At 40.3% G+C, this 19912-nt stretch overlaps 1 protein-coding gene across 10 annotated transcripts in view; it reads left to right on the top strand.

The window, feature by feature from the left end:
• Window positions 1-19912, top strand: part of Celf2 (CUGBP Elav-like family member 2) — an 860969-nt gene that overhangs the window by 433626 nt on the left and 407431 nt on the right. For all 10 annotated transcript variants that reach the window (XM_060372818.1, XM_060372830.1, XM_060372809.1 and 7 more), the window contains one exon: window positions 341-376. Coding sequence is in view for 1 of the 10 variants with exons in the window: in XM_060372816.1 (XP_060228799.1) it covers window positions 341-376 (36 nt within the window). In the remaining 9 variants the exon portion in view is untranslated. The remainder of the gene's footprint in view (window positions 1-340; window positions 377-19912) is intronic.

The raw sequence follows: 19912 nt of genomic DNA, 5'->3' as shown, positions 1-19912 counted from the left end.
GTTCTTAAGTGACTCTTAGGAAGTGATTTCCACGCCCTGTTTCATTGCGAATGAAACAGTTTGAGATGTTTTCCTTACCAGTTTCTGTGCGCTTTTAAATATTAGTGTTCTAATTTCAAGTAAAGTCTACCAACAGAAAGCAGAAGCAGTTATGTTACATGCGCGTAAAATTTCCTTCGAAAGTAACCAGAGATGTTCATAGACAGTAACCAGAAATGTGACCAACCACTGCATGCTTCATACTGTCTTCACACATTGCCTTGCAACATTATGTGATGTGATTAACTTTCACATTTACCGAAGTGAATTTAATCATGCTTGTCTTCTTTTTCTTTAACAGAGAAACTGCCACCGAGTTATCTGGAAGTCCACCGAGGTGAGCAGCTGGCTTTTCTTATACTTCTCCTGACTTTTGAAACATACAGAGAACAGCATTGTGTCCTTTTTAAGTGGGCTTCTCATTTTCTTTTACCATTGTGCTAAAAAATTCTGTATGAGTCACTGGGTCACATGGAAGTGAGAGCATCAAGAAGTAACAGGCTAATATCTATGTATGATTTTGAGAAATTATTCTCATTCTTTTTATGTCTTTAGAAAGATAGTTGATGATGATGAAGATAGATAGATAGATGATAAATTATAGATGACAGATAGATAATAGATGATATATACACAGATGAGTGATAGAAGATATAGAGATAATAGTAACTATATTTGCTCCAGAAATCATGAAAGTGCGACTCATTATTAGAGTCAAAAGATTTGCTAGTCAGAGATATTTTGTGGGTTTTTTTCTTCAATGTATCAATTATTATTGTATTCAGAAGTTGATGATTTATAAAAGAACCCCATGGTACCCCTAAACAACCTGATCAGAGTTTTTGGTGATAAAAAACACATTTGAAATTCTCTTCATGGTTTAAATAAGAAAAAAAAAATCAACAGGGTGGCCATCTTTTAAAAGACATTTTACTGAATACTGTGTATCTAGTCTGGCCTTAGCACCAAAACTTCTGCTCAGTCTTTGAAGGTGCTTAATGCCCATTTGAGAATCAATTAACATGACATGGGGCACTGGTTGGGAGCTGCTGAATGTCCATTAACATAATCTCAAGAACAGAACAAAGAACGAAGATTGTGATTCTAAATAGCACCAGGAAACAGGTAAAGGAGCATCGAAATCTGAATGAGATGAGAAGCAGTTGAGCTGCTTTTTTTTGTATGTTAAAAAAAAAAAAACTTGCTTATAGAATCATAACTGATATTGCCCCAAAAACTAGTTTGGTGCGATCCAAATATTTAGCTTACTGTGTATGTCCATTCTTTGGATATCATCTCAAGAAGTACCCAAAGGTGTGCCAGCTTGCAAGATTAAACCTCTGAGCATGTTCTGTCGTATGTGTCACTGCTGAGTTTGTTTGTCCTGGTGCTTTCCACGTGGAAAATGTCTGTCATCAGCGGCTGAGCATCCCATCATTTGCAGGGGATGGGGGAATTGTGTGTCTACTTATGTTTGTGGTGAAGAAGTTAATCCTGAAATAATGGGATGAGAAATGGCTTCCAAACTTTTATATTATGGCTAAGACATGGACCACCTCTGTTTTGTCAGGGAAGACCCACGCCATGCTGTAATCATACAGATGAAAATTGCTTATATGTCTGAAAATCTGCAGAGCCTCCTGAATTCTATTAAGCAGTGTTTTATTGTGAATACCAAGCAGCCATTTGCGTATTCCCCTGGAATGATCTTTCTGTTGTAGTTGGTTTATTACCCAAGGGACAGAATGCTCTCTCCTTGAGTTTGGTGGGTGGTATTTTGGTAATGAGCCTATTTATTTTTTTGTCATGATTTTTTTTGTTCTATTGTTGAATGTTGTTGAAAATCAACAGCATGGTGGCATCCCTGTTCTAACTGTGACTTGCAGTCATTTTCATGCATGTGTGAAAGTATGAGAAATAAGGTGAGTTGTTTCTCAATGAGGCTTCTAATACAGCCTCCGGTACTCTGTTGGCTTTCTCTAGGGGCAGCTTGGGCTATATCCATCCACAAGTATTTCCCTTCTCATATTAACATAAAATAACATAATTACTTCACAATGAATGTTCCCCTTGGTGCCTAGACTCTTTCTTTGGCAAGCATTTGCTCACACAGCCCAGCAGAATTCCATCCCTTGTTCAGCTGTCCTCCTGTCTTCAGATTTCTTCAACCTGTCACTGGAAAATGAGCCCTCTGATACCTGAGTATCATTTAGAACAAGGCATCTGTAGTTATTTTGTTTGTTTCTCAGCTAATGATTAGTGGAACATGACACTTGGAGTTTTTTATCCTTTTAGTCATAAAAGCATGCTTTTGCTGTGACATCTAAGAAAAATGGAAAATTGCAATCCAGGCAACTGCTAGCTTGTGATACGTGGCTAGGAAGGAAGACAGTGGGATTTTATAACCCTGTTATGATTCTGTGTTCATTGGCTTTGACTGTCTTAAAATTTTCCAAAAGGCCTTTTACAGCTGTTTGGGGCTGGGGGTGGGAGTGGGGGTTGGAATATTTCACCTTTAATGGCCTTACATGCCCTTAATTTTAAGTCGTCGGCCACAGGTTGATAATACTCTGTACAAATGCACAAATCGGGAAGAATGGATTATATCTCAAAAGCTGAAAATGCTTTGAAGTTGAAACAATATACATGCACAAGGCACTTGAAGAAGCATCAGCTTCATTCTCCATTGCTGATGATAGCCTAAATGCATTTCTGAATTCTTGCTGTTGCTGAAATTAAAGCTTAGTAATAATATGTCACTGGAAAAATATTCGATTACATGAGCAACATGCACTCTAAGCAATGTAATTATATTATAAATATTAAAAACCAATGATCTTGTCAAGATTAAAACAAACATTTAAACCAACTCCCTATAATACTCATCTTGAAGTGTTCCACAAATGGGATGTGCTCCCTTCCTTAAACTGTGAAAACAATCATTTTTTCTTGCATGTGCTTTCTTGCTTTTATTTTACATGTAGCAAAAGGCAATGCAGCAATCTGAACACTTTTTCTATTATAACCGTGTGTGTGTGTGTGTGTGTGTGTGTGTGTGTGTGTGTGTGTGTGCGCGCGCGCACATAGTCATGTATATGTGGGTAAATATATGTAGAAGCCGCAGGACAAACTCAGGTGTCATTTTACAGGTGGCATCAACCATTGTTTCTGTTGTTGTTGAATTGTAGGTTTGCTTCTTTCTTTCTTTTTTTTTTTTTTTTTGGAGGGTGGGGTGGGGAAGAAGGTCTCTCACTGCCTTGAAGTTCAGCCAGTTGGGCTCGCTGGCCATTGGAACCCCCTTTCTTCCCTAGGGATCTACTTGTCTGTCTTGGCCTTCATGTGCTGGCATGGCAAATTCATGCCACCATGCCTGGCTGTTTAAATGGTTCCTGGGAATCTATGTCAGTCCTTGTTAGCACCTTGCCAACTTAGCCACCTCTTCACCCTACAATGATGGTTTCCAATTGTGTTTTTTTCTATTGAAGGGTAGTTAGTTTAGGTAGGTGTGTTCAAAATAAAACATGCTGAGATCCCGGGTGTTCAATGGAGTTGAGGCACTAAATTAACTATAAGCTGAGTTTTTAGTGTAAATGATGCCTATACAAAGAAAAATTTATAGAAACTCAGGTTTTACTATCACCATGTGTTATCAGCTGCTGTTTGTGAAAGAGAGAGAGGGACTTCAATTCCCTGTTAACATGGCCCTGGTTATAGACTTAACGGTATGGAAAATAAAGGGATTTAATGGACCTTCATAAACGCTTCTTAAGTACTACAGGAGTGATTCATGAGCCAGCTCCTCTACACCGTCCCTCCAACTCAAGACACTCTGCCAAGAACATGAAGTGTCAGTCAATGAAACTTAAAATAATTAGGCATGTGAACCGGCCGCTTTCTTCTATTGGATTTTTGCATCAGTCAGTGGAAATCAGAGCTAAGGACAAATGTTATAAAGGAAAAACAATATTTTTCACTCGTTCAAATTTAACACTTTAGTAATTTTTTTTCTTGCATCTTCTGTGATGGTGGGGGAAAAAATACTACCATGACATCCCTAGATATTGCAATTCCCAGCATGCTCTTCTCTCAGATTCATTAATTGCATCCCAATGAAACCTTAGTACATCGGCCTAAGCAATTAGTCTCCATATACCACACTAGCATTTGGTTGGAGTTTTTGAACATTTCTGAGCCTAGCCATAGGCAGTGTGACACTCTCCACTATAATTTCTAGGCTCTGGATCAGCCTCTCCATCGTGAGAGGAAATGACAACCACCCTGTGTGTAACTGTTCTAAAGAATGAGGAGATTCACTAGATTAGGTTCATCGTATGCATTTTTGACTTAGTGGTATTTTCAGCTTACGTATTGATCCCAACATACCTCTCCTCATACGTCAAGAAGAATCCATTTGAGCACTAGAACCCCCAGTTCCTGAAGCACGGGGACAGAGCACTAGCCTTTGAGACCCTCCACCAAGAAAATGAAATTGTCTGGGACTATCAGAACCAAGTCACTCCATTGTAGTTTTACATGGGGAGTACTGACACTTGAGTACTGGTTCTGGGTACTGACTGATACCAGAGTAGTGATATTATGTGTAGGGCTTTGTTTTCTGAGGTTGGAAATGGAATGCACCATTTATTATCAACCGTATTTCTGTCATGGATGCGCCTGGTCAAGAAGCAACAAAGAAGAAAGATGGACGCAAAGGGAATTAAGATAAGCTCAGACGGCTCAAGTTGCTACTTGTGGCTCTAGAGAGTTTAAGGTCAGGGCTTTAGTTCTCTGTGGAAGCTTTGGTAGCTAACACAAGCTCATATTTCTCATTGTCGTCATACAAAATCTGTCTCCCTTGAGACCCTTAGAAAGTAGTGGATAAATACATTGGTTCTCCGGGTCAGCTTTTTATAAGAGCTGATGGACACCTACTTCCTCCCTTCTTCATAATGCCGAGGAAACAACAGTCCCCTCTACTGTCCTGGGACCTGCATTCAGTGTGGTTCTATATTGATAGGTTTACTTATTTGTTCACCGATTTAACCAAGGTAGGTTGTTGCATTCACTTTTAAACTCTATTTTGTTTGGGGCATTAAAGCTTTTCCCTCCATCCCATCAACCCTTTAGCCCTAGGTAAGAGAGAGAAGGTTAGTGGGGAGAGGGGGCATAGAACCTTCTACATCTCCCAGCTGTTTAGGGTCGCAATCTATGCCAACAGCAAATGCATCAAGCACTCTCTTCCAAGCCGCTGTTCCTCTTCATCTTTCTTTTCCAAGCTGCCACGCCGTTTGTCTCTGGACTCTCCAAACTGCCACGCCTCCTTTTTCTGGGCTCTCATACTTACATCACCCAGAGTCCTAGATCATGACACTCTCCATGCTGCATGAGGCAGGCCCTTACCAGCTGGCAAAGACCACGACCCACAGGAGGCAGTTATCAGCTGCACAAACTAAAGCCAGAACTAAAATCCCACACTTGGTATCAAAACCAAAACATATTTACATAACATAACTGAGTTCTTAAAGGAACCAAAACTTCCATTACAGTAGGCTGAATGCTTTGTATATGCCAAGAGTAGACTACGTGGGAGAAAAGAGATGAAACACCAATTCTTCTGTCTGGAACTTTAATCGGGGAGGGAAGGCGCAGGCAGGTAAGCCCCGTGCTTGGCACACAGTGCTTTGTGGGTAGGACAAACAGAAAAACACCTGCGGTGCTTAGCATGGATTGTGAACTTGGTAAGTGAGAGGCAGTCTCAGGTACACTTGGGAGAGAGCATCTGCATTAAAGTTAGCCTCTGGGATCCTCTGTGGGGGGTGTCTTGATTAGATGTAAGAAGATCTATCTTAATGTGGACAGGATCATGGCAGGGAGGGGGATTCTGGGCTGTATAAAAGGAGGAAGCAAGCTGAGCACGTGGTTCAGTTTGTTGTTCTGCCCCTGCAAATGCTGGCCTCCCTCTTCTCATTGCCATCATTTCTGGCCCACTGGCTTTTCTCCATCCTTCCTTTCTCAGAGAGCCCTCTCCCGGGCACTTGCCCTCAGTAGCTCCTCCCGAGATACATTTGCCCTTGGTCCCATTGCCATCTTGTGTTGTCCGTCCAGCCGTTGTCATCATCTTTTCATCTGCTGTTCATGGCCACCATGTGCTGTCCTCCTCCTCAGACCCAGAACACTATCTTCTTTGCCTGTCCAATTTGTCACATGCTTGGCAAGACCCAGAACAGAACTGTTTATGGAGCCCAGAGTGGCGGCTGTAACCTCAGCACCCAGGGAGGCAAAGGCAGGGGATCTCTCTGAGTTCGAGGTCAACCTCGTCTACAAAGTGAGTCCAGGACAGCAAGGCTACACAGAGAAACCTCGTCTCTGTGTAAAAGAAAGAAAGAAAAAGAAAAAGTTTATGGAATGACTTCGTAAGTCCCCATTTTAGAAACAAGGAAACTGAGATCTAATCTGCATTTTGCTCTTCTTTCTTCTCCTCTAGGTACTCTGTCATCTCCCTCTTCTTCCTCTCACCTCCCAAATGATCTTCCACTCATTTTTGGGGGGGTTAGGTATAAGCCATAGTTGCAAGCAAAGTCTATCTCCAAAGCTCACGCTTATAAACAAACATTCACATGAAAAAAGATATATCACTTGTTTATATATTGTCTAAGCCTGGCTTTGCACTGTAGTGTCAGAGTTGATTCACTGTGATAAAGCATAGCCTGTAAACAGGAAAGTATTTTGTGTTCATTTTATATAAATGTTTCCTGACCCCTCTTCTAGATACAGAGTAGTAGAGATAATTTCTGTAAGGTTTTCTCAGCCCTGAACAATTTTATATTCTTTCTCTTACTTCCAAAGTCTTTAATGACAGCATGTATGCCATCTAATGATGTCATTTTCCAGAAGACTCTTATGCCTTTTATAATAAAGAAAAAAATTTTGAGAACCCAAGTCTACCCTAATGCTTAGTCCTGTGTGGAACATAGCAGTCACTGAATAAATATTTGCATAATGTTTGACTTTCTGAGTGAGTCAATATTTGAGTTAATTAGTAGATGTTTAAATGAATGAATGAATGAATGAATGAATGAATGAATGAATGGATGTTTGAGTTGAGAAGGCAGAGGAAAAGGACCAGAGCAATCTCCAGTGTTGGAACAGGCGTGTGATTTCTACCATCCCTCTTCCCACTTTGCTCACTGCTTCATAATTTTTAACACCAAGAGGGTTTCATCTGTTTGGCTGGGAAGTTGTTAAGCTAAGGTTGACTCTTCATAAGCTGTCTAAAGGAGCTGAATGTCAGTAGAGAGCCTGCAAGACTACGTGTGGGGCTCAGGCAAACCTGAATTCTCTACCTGCCATTTCCTGATTATGCTAATTCAGTCTATCTACCTCTATTTTTCATGTATAATTTGGAGAGCTAATACTCATTTCAGAGAGTCAATATGAGGAGATAATCCGTGTAAAGCTGTTAACTAAGTGCCTGGCACACAGCCCACAGTGGCTACATGGTTACTGTTACTGGGGTTCATTCCAGGCTAGCGTTAGCTAGTTGTTTGTATCAACACTTGAATAGTGTTGCTATGTAGAGGGCGATATCACACTTCATTACAAGAAGATGCCCAGCAAAATACTGCATCTCCTGTGCTCTGGATTCAAAGGCCAGTCTCTATTCAAATTCCTGCCGAGCCATTAGCTCTGTGAACTTCCATACAACCCTTCACTTTCTCTGTAAAGGGGACAATAACAGAACAATGTTTCTGAAAAATAAGTGGCAAGATACATGTAGAGTGCACTCACAGTGTTTATCAGTATAAAGAAATTCAGGTAGAATGTTTGCTGAAGTTTGAGATAGAATCTGTGAATGCATATAAGCCGCTAATTCAGATGTCACTTCTCAGTGCCTGGATTTCTGTCTAATTAGGAATGACATGATTGGTGGTGTAAAGCCAAGTTTGCTAAGGGTTGAGCATATGGCTCAGAGGATAATGCACTAGCTACACAAGATGAGGCCTGGAGTCCAGATCACCAGAGCCAGTGGAAAATCCAGGCAGACATGGCTGCTACTCATGATCCCAGCATGGCGGAAGCAGAGGTGGGTGCCTAGAGAGGGCCAGCCAATGTGCAAGCTCCCGGTTCAGTTAAGTGATGCAGAATCGATAAATAAAGTAGACATAGATAAACCCTGATTCTCTATATACCCAAACATACACATGCAGATATTCGCGTGCACACACACACACCATAATTTAATGTTTAGAATGCTTTGTTTTACTATTTGAGAGAGAGAGAGAGAGAGAGTGTGTGTGTATGTGTGTGTGTATATACGTAGCCATTTCGCTCTGTTATTATACATGAAAACAGTGATTGGCCGAGGCTAGACTACAGACAGACCCTGACTTACAGTGATTCAAACTAAAGTTTCTCAGGCTGATGATGGCACAAGAGAGCCACCCACTCAAAGTAAACCACACTTCGCATTTTGAATTTTCTCTTTTGCTGGTTAGAGATATTGATTCCGCTCTTCTCTGTTAATGTACACAGTTTCATGGGCCCACGGTTCCCAGTCAGCCATGCAGCCGCGGGGCCCAGCCGATGCCCGGAGTGCTGTGCATTGCCAGTGTTCCCGTGCCTTGTAGGAGAGAACCTCCACTTTGTTAACTCAGGCTCTCTGTCAGGTGATTTTGCCAAACCATAAGCTGTTACAAGGGTTATAAGCACCTTTAAGAGAAGGTGGATAAAGCGATGGCCTTTAATAGGCGAGGTGCACTTTCCATTTGGGGATATTTTGAAGGTGTGATGAGCTTACGGGGATGCGGCCTGATGGTGGGTCGAGGAGCACCTGAATATGAAATTATTTGTCATCAATCACAGACGGCTCCATCCAGAACATAGTTTTCATTAATTCTCCAAAGCACCTAAATCAAAACATTTCATTCTTTATAGATGTTTTTAAGAGTGTAGTGACGGAATTAAATTACACTTGTTTTATAATACGGTGTTCTGATGTGTAACACACTATTAAAGGAAGGATCCTTACAAGGAAAACTTCAGAATATCATTAAGTTACTCACTGCCTGACCTATTTAGACTGATCAGATTCTTTTTGTTGTAGACTACATAATTAAATTTTAAATGGAACATGATAAAGAAATTATACTGGTGATCTCCAGAGATTTGATACCCTATTTGGCTCTTTATAAGAGTCTAGCAAAGACATACTTTAAAATTTAATAAAGGCCTGCCCTAATTTTTTTTCCTTTTAGGTTTTTTCTATCTGTTCTATAATTCAATGCTCTGTTACCTGATCCATACGTGTTATCTGAAATAAATGTTGAAAATAAAAAAAATTTAAAAGCACACTTATCCCAATTTGAGAATTCATTATTTGTGGATGAATGCTTTTGTGCAGCAATTGAACTTTTTTAAGATAAAACCTGCCATTTCCCCTGTTCTGTCGCTGTTGAGAATTGGAGTTCTGTCTGGCTGTTTGTGGAAGCATTCAAGTCTTCCGAGTTCACAGAGCAAAAAGGTAGAAAATAGTTTCTGTCTAAGACACAATTTTATAATTGAAGTTTATTTGCTATATAAAAGTTCTACTTCCTGAGAACATTAAACACATGCTCGCACACGTGCGTACACACCCACACACACACACAGAAAGAGCACTCTCAGGTAAAATAGCCACTGCAGGAAAATGATTCCTAGCTTGGGAATCCTAAGAATTATTGCAACCTCTCAAAGAAATAATAATTTTGCTTCACAACTTTTTCTCACTTGGTTTTCGTCTGCCATTGAAAAGATTCTATGAAGATAAAATTAACTGAGGAAATTGAATGGTATAAGGCACACTCACGTGGGAGAAAAGTTTTGCTCTGCTGATGGGTTTCACATTTTGCTGTCCCCTCAACTTTGGCCAAAAAAAGGGTGCAAGCAGGAGAGTCTCTCCTGAGTTCCCCCCTTTTGATAGCACCATAATTTTTTTTTTTTACCCCATTGATATTTGACATTGTCAAGCAAGCAAAAGCATATAAAGATCCAAAATATCTTCTTTCTTGGCTGTAACTAGTTTTTAAGCTTTATTAACATTCTTTTCTGATTAGGCTTCGTAAATGTTTCTATCGGGTATTTTCCTTTCCACTCTTTTTATTTGCAACCTAAACTGTGCGTGCACACAGTGGCATTTTTTATTTTCATTAAAGTCACAAACACTGCATAAAATGGCGCAGTGGCACAGCCGAGATGCTGCAGTGGCGTAGCCAACAGAGAAAATGCATTCGCTACCAGGCCTAGCCCATCCTTACCCTTGTACCCATCACACTCACCGGGGAACAGTGCGACTTTAATGGACGCTAAAGAGGATGTGAACTGGGAGCATGACTGTCCAATGAATAAGTGGAATTCTACTTTCCTATAAATGCGTCATTTGGGACCCTCATTCTTCTACACTCAGACCTGCAGAACCCAAGCCAAAATCTACAATATGATGACAACTGGTGGTCCTTAGTTCATTAGAGGACACTAAAACCTCCTTTCAAAGCAGGGAAGAAAAGGTGCTTCCTGATTAGGCTTCTGTGCAGAACTCCCAATTCAAAAGCTAAGATATTGAGTGGATAATGAAGACGCTGATTGGCATAATAAATGAGGAGGCATTAAAATGAATGTGCTGACATTAGCAATGGCATGGCTTCCTGATACACCATGAGTACCCATGTGAGCAAGGAAATTATGTGATCTGGCTACAGAGGATACAAAGTAAAATGATCTTGTTTTAAGAGTCAAAGATCCAACTAAAAAAAATATGGAACTCACCAGAGAGAGAGTATAATGCTAATTACAATGGCTAGAGGCTTTGCATAGAAGCAAACAAGGGGAAGTTGGTTAAAGGTTATAGAATTAAATTACAAAAAATGACTTTGGGAATATCTATCAATTGTACTTGTAGAGCATGGTGGCTGCAGTTAGTAATAATGCAACACATCAGAAGTTTGCTAAGTGTATATTTTAAATGATCTCATTATAAAATATTAAATATATAAGGTAATGATATATGACTAACTTATTTAATTATTCTTCAATGCATACATGTCAGAGTGTGTTATATGCTATAAATTATGTGCTTTTTATTTGTCAATTAAAATAGTTATATTAGTCAATATTAAGCAAGATATTCCAAAATTTAAAAATTTAACTGTAATAATGAAAAGTACATTCTCTCTTGATACAAAGTTTGTCACATTATAATTTTTAAAATATTGAAAATGTCAGTTACCATATAAACTGACCAGATATTTAAGTGCAGAGGAGAGAAAACACTTATATATGATACTTGAAAAAAAAGAAAACATTGGAGGAAGCTCTCGGAGACAAGAAGTAGCAGCAATAATTCAAAGAGCCAGGAACATGGAGTGTTCAGGGATGGTGGTTTGCCAGCTACTCCGGCCCAGGTGGCTCATTGAGAAAACAATGAAACACGAGAGGAGAATTAGGTAAAGGCTTTAGAGTTCCTAAAGAATTTGCTTTTTATTTGTTTGGTTTTTGTTTTGTTTGGGACTTTTGTCTGTTTGTCTGTGTGTTTGTCAGTAAACCATAAGCAGCCTTTCAGCAAGATAAGGATGGAACTCAGCAGATGCAAAAAACGAGGGTTGTGCTGGTGTCCTGCAAAGACCACCACTGAGGGAAGTGCCACTGGGCTGTGAGCACCTAGTAAGGCCCATCCTCCTCGCCTTACTATTTTCAAACCTACCCTAGCCCCCCAGGACTCTGCTATCCATCAGGCTCATGACTAAATGAAAGACACAAATTTTTCTAAACAGTTTGGGTGATGAGAATTAATGCATGCATTGGTCATTGTAGAAACAAAAAAAGGAATGGATTACAGACAATGTTGAAAAAGTAAGAACAAATTAACTTTACCTACTTAAGTTCAGATATTAAAAAAGCAAACATGGGATGAAATTCCAACAATTCCAACCAAAACCATGGAGGTTTAAAGCAAGCGCTTGTTGGAAATGTGGAGCTTTAATGAGGATTGTTTTGTATTAAGTTTGGGGTAAATTTAGGTCAAGGGATGGAGTTTGAGGGTAAGTTCTGAATGCCAGATGGGTGTCTTGAGCATTTAATATGAAAGTATGTTGTGTACTATTTACATGGAGGGTTAGAAGAAGCCATTTTGAGTTTCCAATGATTCTGCAGTTGTTTTGTTTGTTTGTTTTCTTTTTCCCATGGGGGAATATCTTTCCAAATTAGAAAAAAACCTGCAAAGCAGATTGAGATTCTTTGACAACAATGTTGATGCAGAGATAATGTAACACACAAATGACTCCTTAACTCATCTGGGAATTTCTCAAGAGAAAATGGGTATAAAGACTGTCTGGGACAGCTCAATAACCATCTTTTTCATGACAATGATAGAAAGGTCTGTATCTGACACCATTAAAGGAGATTCTTAGCAACAGGGTTGTGTTTGCGTATTCTTGATGGGCCTTTCCCAGCTTGGCCTGCACGATCTTGGCTTATTTCATCATGCCTGGGGCTTCGTCTTTTCTGTGTTCTTGCCTAGAGCCTTGGCAGTTGAGAGTTTCCAATTGAGAAAGTCCTATCTAAGTTCAACTTCCATGATGCAAGACTCTATACCAGAGTGAACTGAAGCCCAAGTTTCACATGTTTTTGTCACCAGTTTAGTCATCTAGCTCCAGACTTGCCCAATTTTTTTTTAAGTGTAAAGTTCCTATAATAGCCCAGGGGATTGTTTGGCATGAGTTTCTCACGACCCTGTGACTCTAAAGACTTCTTATATACTTAATGTGAAGCTCCAAGACTGTCAGAGGGGGAAAGAGCGAGACGAGTATTACTGTTATTACCTTTGGAGCAATGATCACATTTCAACATCAACGTGTCCAAAAGCAGCATAGGTATCCACATACAAATTGCTCAGAGACTCTCATTTTGTGACTGTTTTCTTTAAAAATATGCCACCATACTATTTTCTTCTCTGGATATTAGTTTGGGCATCTAGAATTTTAGCACCTTAGGGCAACAGTGCACTTCTTTTGTGTCTTCTCCTGTTCTATAGATGATTAGACTAAAGATCACAAAAAATTAAGGAGAGCCCCTTTATCGCACAACGTGGGCTTCCTAGACAAGCTGGGGCTTGTTTTGTTTTTGGCTTTTCGGTGTGGATTGAGTACTGTTACCATTTTAGAGCACGTTTTTCAGACACTACCATCAAGAACCCCATTAACTACCCATTGACCTATTGGTACACACTATCCTGTAGGTACTGTCTATCCCACTCCCCTACTTGCATCTTGGGACAAAAACTTTATTTTCTAGTGTTTTCCTCCATAGCTGTGTCCTTCCTAAATATAAACAAGGTGCTGAGGTAAATGTGGATGCCGGTTCTTCACATCCTAGAACAAAGTGGTGTTGCTCAAGTTCTGAGGGGCATGCAGCTGTCTGAGGATGCGTGTAACTGTTCTCATCCTTCTTCCTCAAATCGGATTGACTTATCTGTTTCAACAAGAAACAACAAAAGACTGTGTACTCCGCCATTGGTAGGCCCATTTCCTTGTAGAGCTCTAGTTTTTATAAGCATTGCAGAAGCCTGTGGGTCATAAAGAGCTTCATGAAAGCAAGATTGCATTATGGAGACCATGGGAGTTTTGGATACAGTATCAACTAGGATTTGGCTTTCAGGTCATCCTGGGTAACTATAATTTCTGGAAAGAATAGAAGAATGTATAATAGAAAGTTTTCATTTTTTAAATATGAAGCATGTTTGTGTGTGAGTGTGTTTGTTAATGTATACATGTATAGAGAGAAATAAAGAGGAAAGGGGAGACAGAGAAAGAACCTATGGATTGATTCTGGTTTAGAAACTGATTGTCAGCAACTGACATTTACTGTCTAGACAGATGTTAACATTGTCTTTGTTTTATTTATTCCACACAAACTCAAACAATATTACAGAAGCAATATTACTTCTCTACTTTCCCTTCTATTCCCATGCATCCAGTCCCTCTACTAAAGTAAACTGAGGTGTCGTATATAAAGCAATCTAATTTGAAATGACTCAAGAGAGGCAGAGAAAGTGATAGGTAATTCTGCATATTCAGAATTCAATAATAAAAAATAATCACTTTAGTGAAAAGCCAGCTGTTCTTTGTTTTCTAATAGGCATGTGATGCTGATGAGAAATAGCATTCAGGTGAAGTTTACCAAGTGGAATTGGTTTGATTCAGAATATTATACCATTGTGCAGAATAGGAAATGTTATCTAGGTTTAACAAAAAGCTGAGCAGTTCACCCAGTCCAAGGACCCAGATACCAAAGGATTGTCTTCAAATTTAGAAAATAAAAACTGCTAGTTGCATTAGGGTGAAGGTGTGACATAATGATTTCCTCAAGGAATTTGCTTGCATTTTCTCTGTCCTTCAAATATCATTTAGATGAATGCTTTCTAGATTGTGTGTGTGTGTGTGTGTGTGTGTGTGTGTGTGTGTGTGTCAAGTTTGGGTGAGATCATTCTAGACTGGAATTATTTTAGCATTCTGCCAGTTGAGCAACTTGGGTGATTATAGAAATCACGTGCTGCAGAGGTCATTTTCTGGGTCTCCCCCATGACTTTATTGGTTCACTGTATCTCCCCAAAGGAGACCAAGAGACACAAGGGAATAGATGGGGACATGTGAAAGGAAGGGAGCAAAGCCAGTGAATACTGTGGGTGAAAGTGTTACTGCCTGGTAACTCATGGGGGACTAAAATACTGTCCTGCAGAGGAAAAAAGTGGTATAGTCATCCACCATGCCCAAGCCCTCACTGCTTTAAGGAACTCTAGGAGCCTTGGCTATCCTTTACCCTTGCCCAGTGCAAGCATTTGCAGGGTTCAGAAAGTCCTCTCTAAAGGCATAAAAACATGAGTCGGTAGGCTGTAGGCTTCTTGGGGAAGAATCTTCAGGCAAAGTTCAGAGAAGGCTGAGGCCACAAAAGTGAGCCACTATTACTCTTTATCTTGTCAATGTGACCACTATCAGGTTCTCAGCCTCGAAACTACCCTCTAGCTATCAGATACTAAAGCATTTACTCAAGAGAAACACAGAAAAGGAGAGAAATGTAGGGGGAAAGAGAGGGAGGAAGATAAGAGATAGGTTTTGAAAATGGTATTTCCCTTTTGATTCAGGTCCTTAAGCTGATATCAAAGTTTACCTCTGCCACATTTATTATTTATGAAGAGATAGGAGAGAGAAAGGAGGGTGGACACAAGAGATCAAATAACTCTGTGTATCACCAGCTTCGACTCTAAGAGCTATACCTATCTAATCTCTCTCTCTCTCTCTCTCTCTCTCTCTCTCTCTCTCTCTCTTTCTGTGTGTGTGTGTGTGTGTGTGTGTGTGTGTTTGTGTGAACATGTCATGTGAGTGTATTCATGTCCATAGAGGCCAGAGATCTTTCTCAATCATGTTCTGTCTTATTTTTTGAGACATTTCTCACTAACCTTGAAGCTCACTGACTCAATTAGACTGGCTGTACAGAGAGGCCCGGGGATCCACCTGTCTCCATTTCTCCAATGCTGGGATTATATGCGTTCAGTGCCATGACCAGCCTTTTATGTGAATGTTGGACAGCTGAACTCAAGACCTCACGCTTGCACAGCAAGCATTTAACCGACTAAGCCATCTCCCCAACACGACTACTCAAATTTCTATAAGATTAACAGTTTATTTATATTTAATTATTCATGACAGATGAGTTTCCAGTGTTCCAGATAGTTCACAGTTCTCAAAGCATCCTGGAAGAGCTTGCTTCCTTCTTGGTCATAAGGAAGAAAAAGTTGAGTGGACTAGAAAGGGTAGCTTTAAAATACCAGTAGACATTGTTCACCAACTAGACAAAAATGAAAAATTTGCCTTGGATTCCATTAATATCAAGATAGTTAGCATACTACAAATGACTTTATTTATATCCTGATTATATATGAAGATGGAATACAAAATGTTATCATAGACATTTAAATCCATGGCATTAAACATATAAATATCTTTTTAAAGTGTGTAATTATGCAGTTGTTCTGATAATTCTCATTATGCTTTTAGATAGTTGTAGCCTGAAAGTGAAGTACCTGGCCAAACATGGATTTCCATGTGTTTATATGTGATGTGTAGACACATGTATTGTTAGAGAGTCAAGGGTCGAGGAATATTATAAAGAGGAGTTACTTCCAGAAATATGTCTGTTTTGGCTTAGTTTATCCTTTTGAGCATGCGTCATTTTTGTAGCAATCATGATTGCCACATGATCATAAGAATTACTATGTAGGGATCATATAAAGCCTGAGAAGACTATTTCTCTGCTGAACACTAATTTTTAATGATGGCTACTGTGTCAGGATCATATAAAGCCGGAGAAGACCATTTCTCTACTGTGCAGTAGTTTTTAATGCTTGCTACACTGTTAACTTCTTATCTGAGAATCAGGGCTTCTTTCCATCATCTTTGCTGGATTCTTGAGTCATTTGTGCTAGAGAAAGAGAAGAAGTATCATAGGAAAGTAGCACTGATCATGCAGTTTGCAAGTGCCAGCGAAGGGTTAATAAGTTAGACATACTTACTCTTGCCAGAAACAAGAACAGAAAGGCCTTGGCAATGACTGCAGTCTATGTTTTTCCTGCAGAAATGGAGAAACACACCACAGAGACATCAGGGCCAACATGGACCCAGATCATTGAGTTCTGTGCCCTCAGGGACCTGACACCGCCTCCTTCTCTGTGTCTGTCATGACCCTGGAACTAGGTGGCAGGTCAACTACATAGAGGGTGCAAATTTAACCCATAAACATTTACTTCTTTTGTCTAGCTGCATTTCTATCTCTTCTGGACAATTTCCTCATACTGATTTATTGATTTAATTTTTGGTTGGCAATGGTGGTAGTTATGATGCAAATTTACCCCAGGAAAACAGGATATTTTGGGAATTCATTAATGCTAACACACTGCACTTGGATCCTAGATCCCATCTGCCCAAATCAACCACAGCAAGCTAGCAACTGATATCAAACATCAGTTTGTTCTCTTCCTTAGGACAGTAGGAATCCATCATGAGTATTGTTTTCATCTCAACAGTTAATCTTGGAAAGCAGAAGCCAGAGACTTTCACTAACACCACGTTTCTCAGCACTCCGAAATTTGGCAACATGAGTTTGATTTGTTGGTGCTGTTGTTTGTTTTCTTTTGATTTAGTCTTTAGGGGAGAAAACTCATCTTGCATGCATTATTTTTTTGTGCTTGAACCAGGCAGAAGGATTGGCTTAGGTGCTATATTAGTTATCTGTTTCTGTGTAGCAAATTATCCTGAAATTTAGAGGCTTTACAGCAACTAGCATGTTATCTCAGCTTTTCTGGGTCAGTAAAATGGTCATGGCTTAGCTGGAGAGTTGAAACTCCCATCACGGTCTTTGATGGACAGTAACCATAATACAAAAACTCGACTATGAAGAGGTAAGTGTTCGGATTCACTTGTATGGTTCTCAGGATGATCCAGTTCTTTAGAGTAAGTAAAGCCACTGGTCATACTTGCAGCCTCTCTGTTGGCTGGGGCCTTTCCTCACTTCCTGGCCCTGTAGGCAGCTCCATAGGAAAGCTGATTTCCATTACAACAAATAAGAAATAAACTAAGAAAAGAGTCAGAAGAATGGAGGTCATATCCTTCGCATAACCTAATCTTATAACCTCCCATGAATATCTTTTCTTCATTAAAATATGTTGTCAGGACCAACCCATACTCAAAAGAGGCATTATATCAAGGATACAAATTTCTGGAGGCAGGGGCCACTGGGGAATAGTTTAGAAGCTATTTACATTGACATGATTCCAAGGTAAAATAAGGTAGTTATACACGCTGCAGTTAATGCTGTATTTGAGAATAAATCCTCAATTATTTCTAATGATGTAGATTAAAACTTTGAGGATAAGAACAAGAAAATACACAGCCAAGAAAATATGGCATTTAGACTGTTTCTTTCCTGGCTGGAAATACCTCCAGAGAGAAGGAAGCGTTTAACCTCTAAGTCACCTTAAGGCATTGGCTTTAGTTAAATGACCTGCTCTTCCCCTTCTTCACCAGGAAAACCCTACAAAGTCACTGGAAAGTTCAAGTGAACAAGATCCCAGTTATAGTGGAGAGAGAGGAATGGACTCTAAAAGAGGGTGATTCTTAAGGAAGCCCTGCTCCTGTGTACAGAAAGGGTAGGATGAATTGAAAGCCCCAGAAGTAGGAGACAATGGAATGAATCTAGAACACAGGTGAGATTTGCATAATAAAGGAACTAACTTTCCACCTGAGGTGGATGGAGCCTGGCGCAGACCAGTTTACCCTTACTCCCAAAGCTGAGTTAAGGTCAAGGCTATCCTGAGATGCATATGGATTTCCAGGCTCACCCTGGCAACATAGGGAAACTTTGTCTCAAAACAACAAGACCAAGTTACTAAGTTAATTTAAAATGATACATTAAGAGGCGAGAGAGATGGCCTTGAAGATAAGAGCACTTGTTGAACTTGCAGAGGACCAAGGTTGTGTTCCCAGCACACACAGGGTGGTTCACAACCATCTGTAACTCTGGTTCCAAGGGATCGGATGTCCGCATCTGAAGTCCAAAGGCACAAAGCACGTATGTGGTTCATAGACATAGGCACAAGCAAAACGCTCGCACAATAAAATAAAAATAAATATCTTTAACCAAACCTTTGGCAGAGTACAGGGAATCATAAGAAAGAAGGGGAGTTAGTCTGATGGGGAAAGGATAGGAGCTCCACGAGGACCAAATATATCTGGGCACAGAGGTCTTTTCTGAGACTGACACTCAACCAAGGACCATGTATGGATATAACCTAGAACCTCCACTCAGATGTAGCCTGTGGTAGCTCAGTAACCAACTGGTTTCCCAAAGTGAGGGGAACAAGGACTATTTCTAACAGGAACTCAATGACTGGCTCTTTGGCCTCCCCACCCCCCCAAGGGAGGAGCAGTCCTGTTAGGCCACAGAGGAGGGCTTTGCAGCCAGTCCTGAAGATACCTGATAAAACAGGATCAGATGAATGGGGAGGAGGTCCCCCAATCAGTGGACTTGGAAAGGGGCACGGTGGAGATGAGGGAGGGAGGGAGGGACTGGGAGGGAATGAGGGATCGGGACACGGCTGGGATACAGAGTTAATAAAATGTAACTGATAAAAAAATAAAAAATAAAAAATAAATATCTTCAAATGATATATTAAATTAGTAGGCTGAAGGGAAGAATGGTGTGTGTGTGTGTGTAAATTCTGATGAGCTTAGGGTTCTGGAGGCTAGAAAGTCAACCTAACTACTGACTACCGCAGTAGCAGAAAGGAATCACTAAGAACAGGATGCTAGTAATTGACCTAACCTCTGACAGAAAAAACAAGGCTGGTGGGCAGGTGGGGAAGGCAAACAGCTTCCTCTCTGGTTACTTAAACCTGAGCAATAGAGTACAGGCTTGTATAGTAGCAAAGACCCAGCAAGCAGATGAGAAAAGCAGAGAGGAAGTAAGGTACAGTATGGACAGGAAGAGAGCTGACCAGGAGAGTCAGGATTCTCAACTTGGAGAATCGTTGGGCCGCCGGGGGAGGTCAGACCTTGACTTGAAACACAGAAACTGAATGTGCCTTTCCTTGGGCCAAGGAAGATTGCCAGAATACAGGAATTAAAGGAGAGGGGAGAAGCTGTAAGCATACTCTGAGACACTGCTCTCTGCCAAACTCTGGCCTAGCTTTTTGTCAGAGAAACAACAAGTCTGCCTACAGTCCTTCAGCTGGCGGGAGCAAGAGTAACATACGATTCTGAGGCTGGCGTGATTTCAGTGCTCGCCATGCGGT

This window comes from Meriones unguiculatus, chromosome 19, assembly GCF_030254825.1.
Source record: "Meriones unguiculatus strain TT.TT164.6M chromosome 19, Bangor_MerUng_6.1, whole genome shotgun sequence".
Classification (NCBI taxonomy): domain Eukaryota; kingdom Metazoa; phylum Chordata; class Mammalia; order Rodentia; family Muridae; genus Meriones; species Meriones unguiculatus.
The sequence above is the reverse complement of the archived record's forward strand: the minus strand, read 5'-3'. Positions and strand labels throughout refer to the sequence as shown.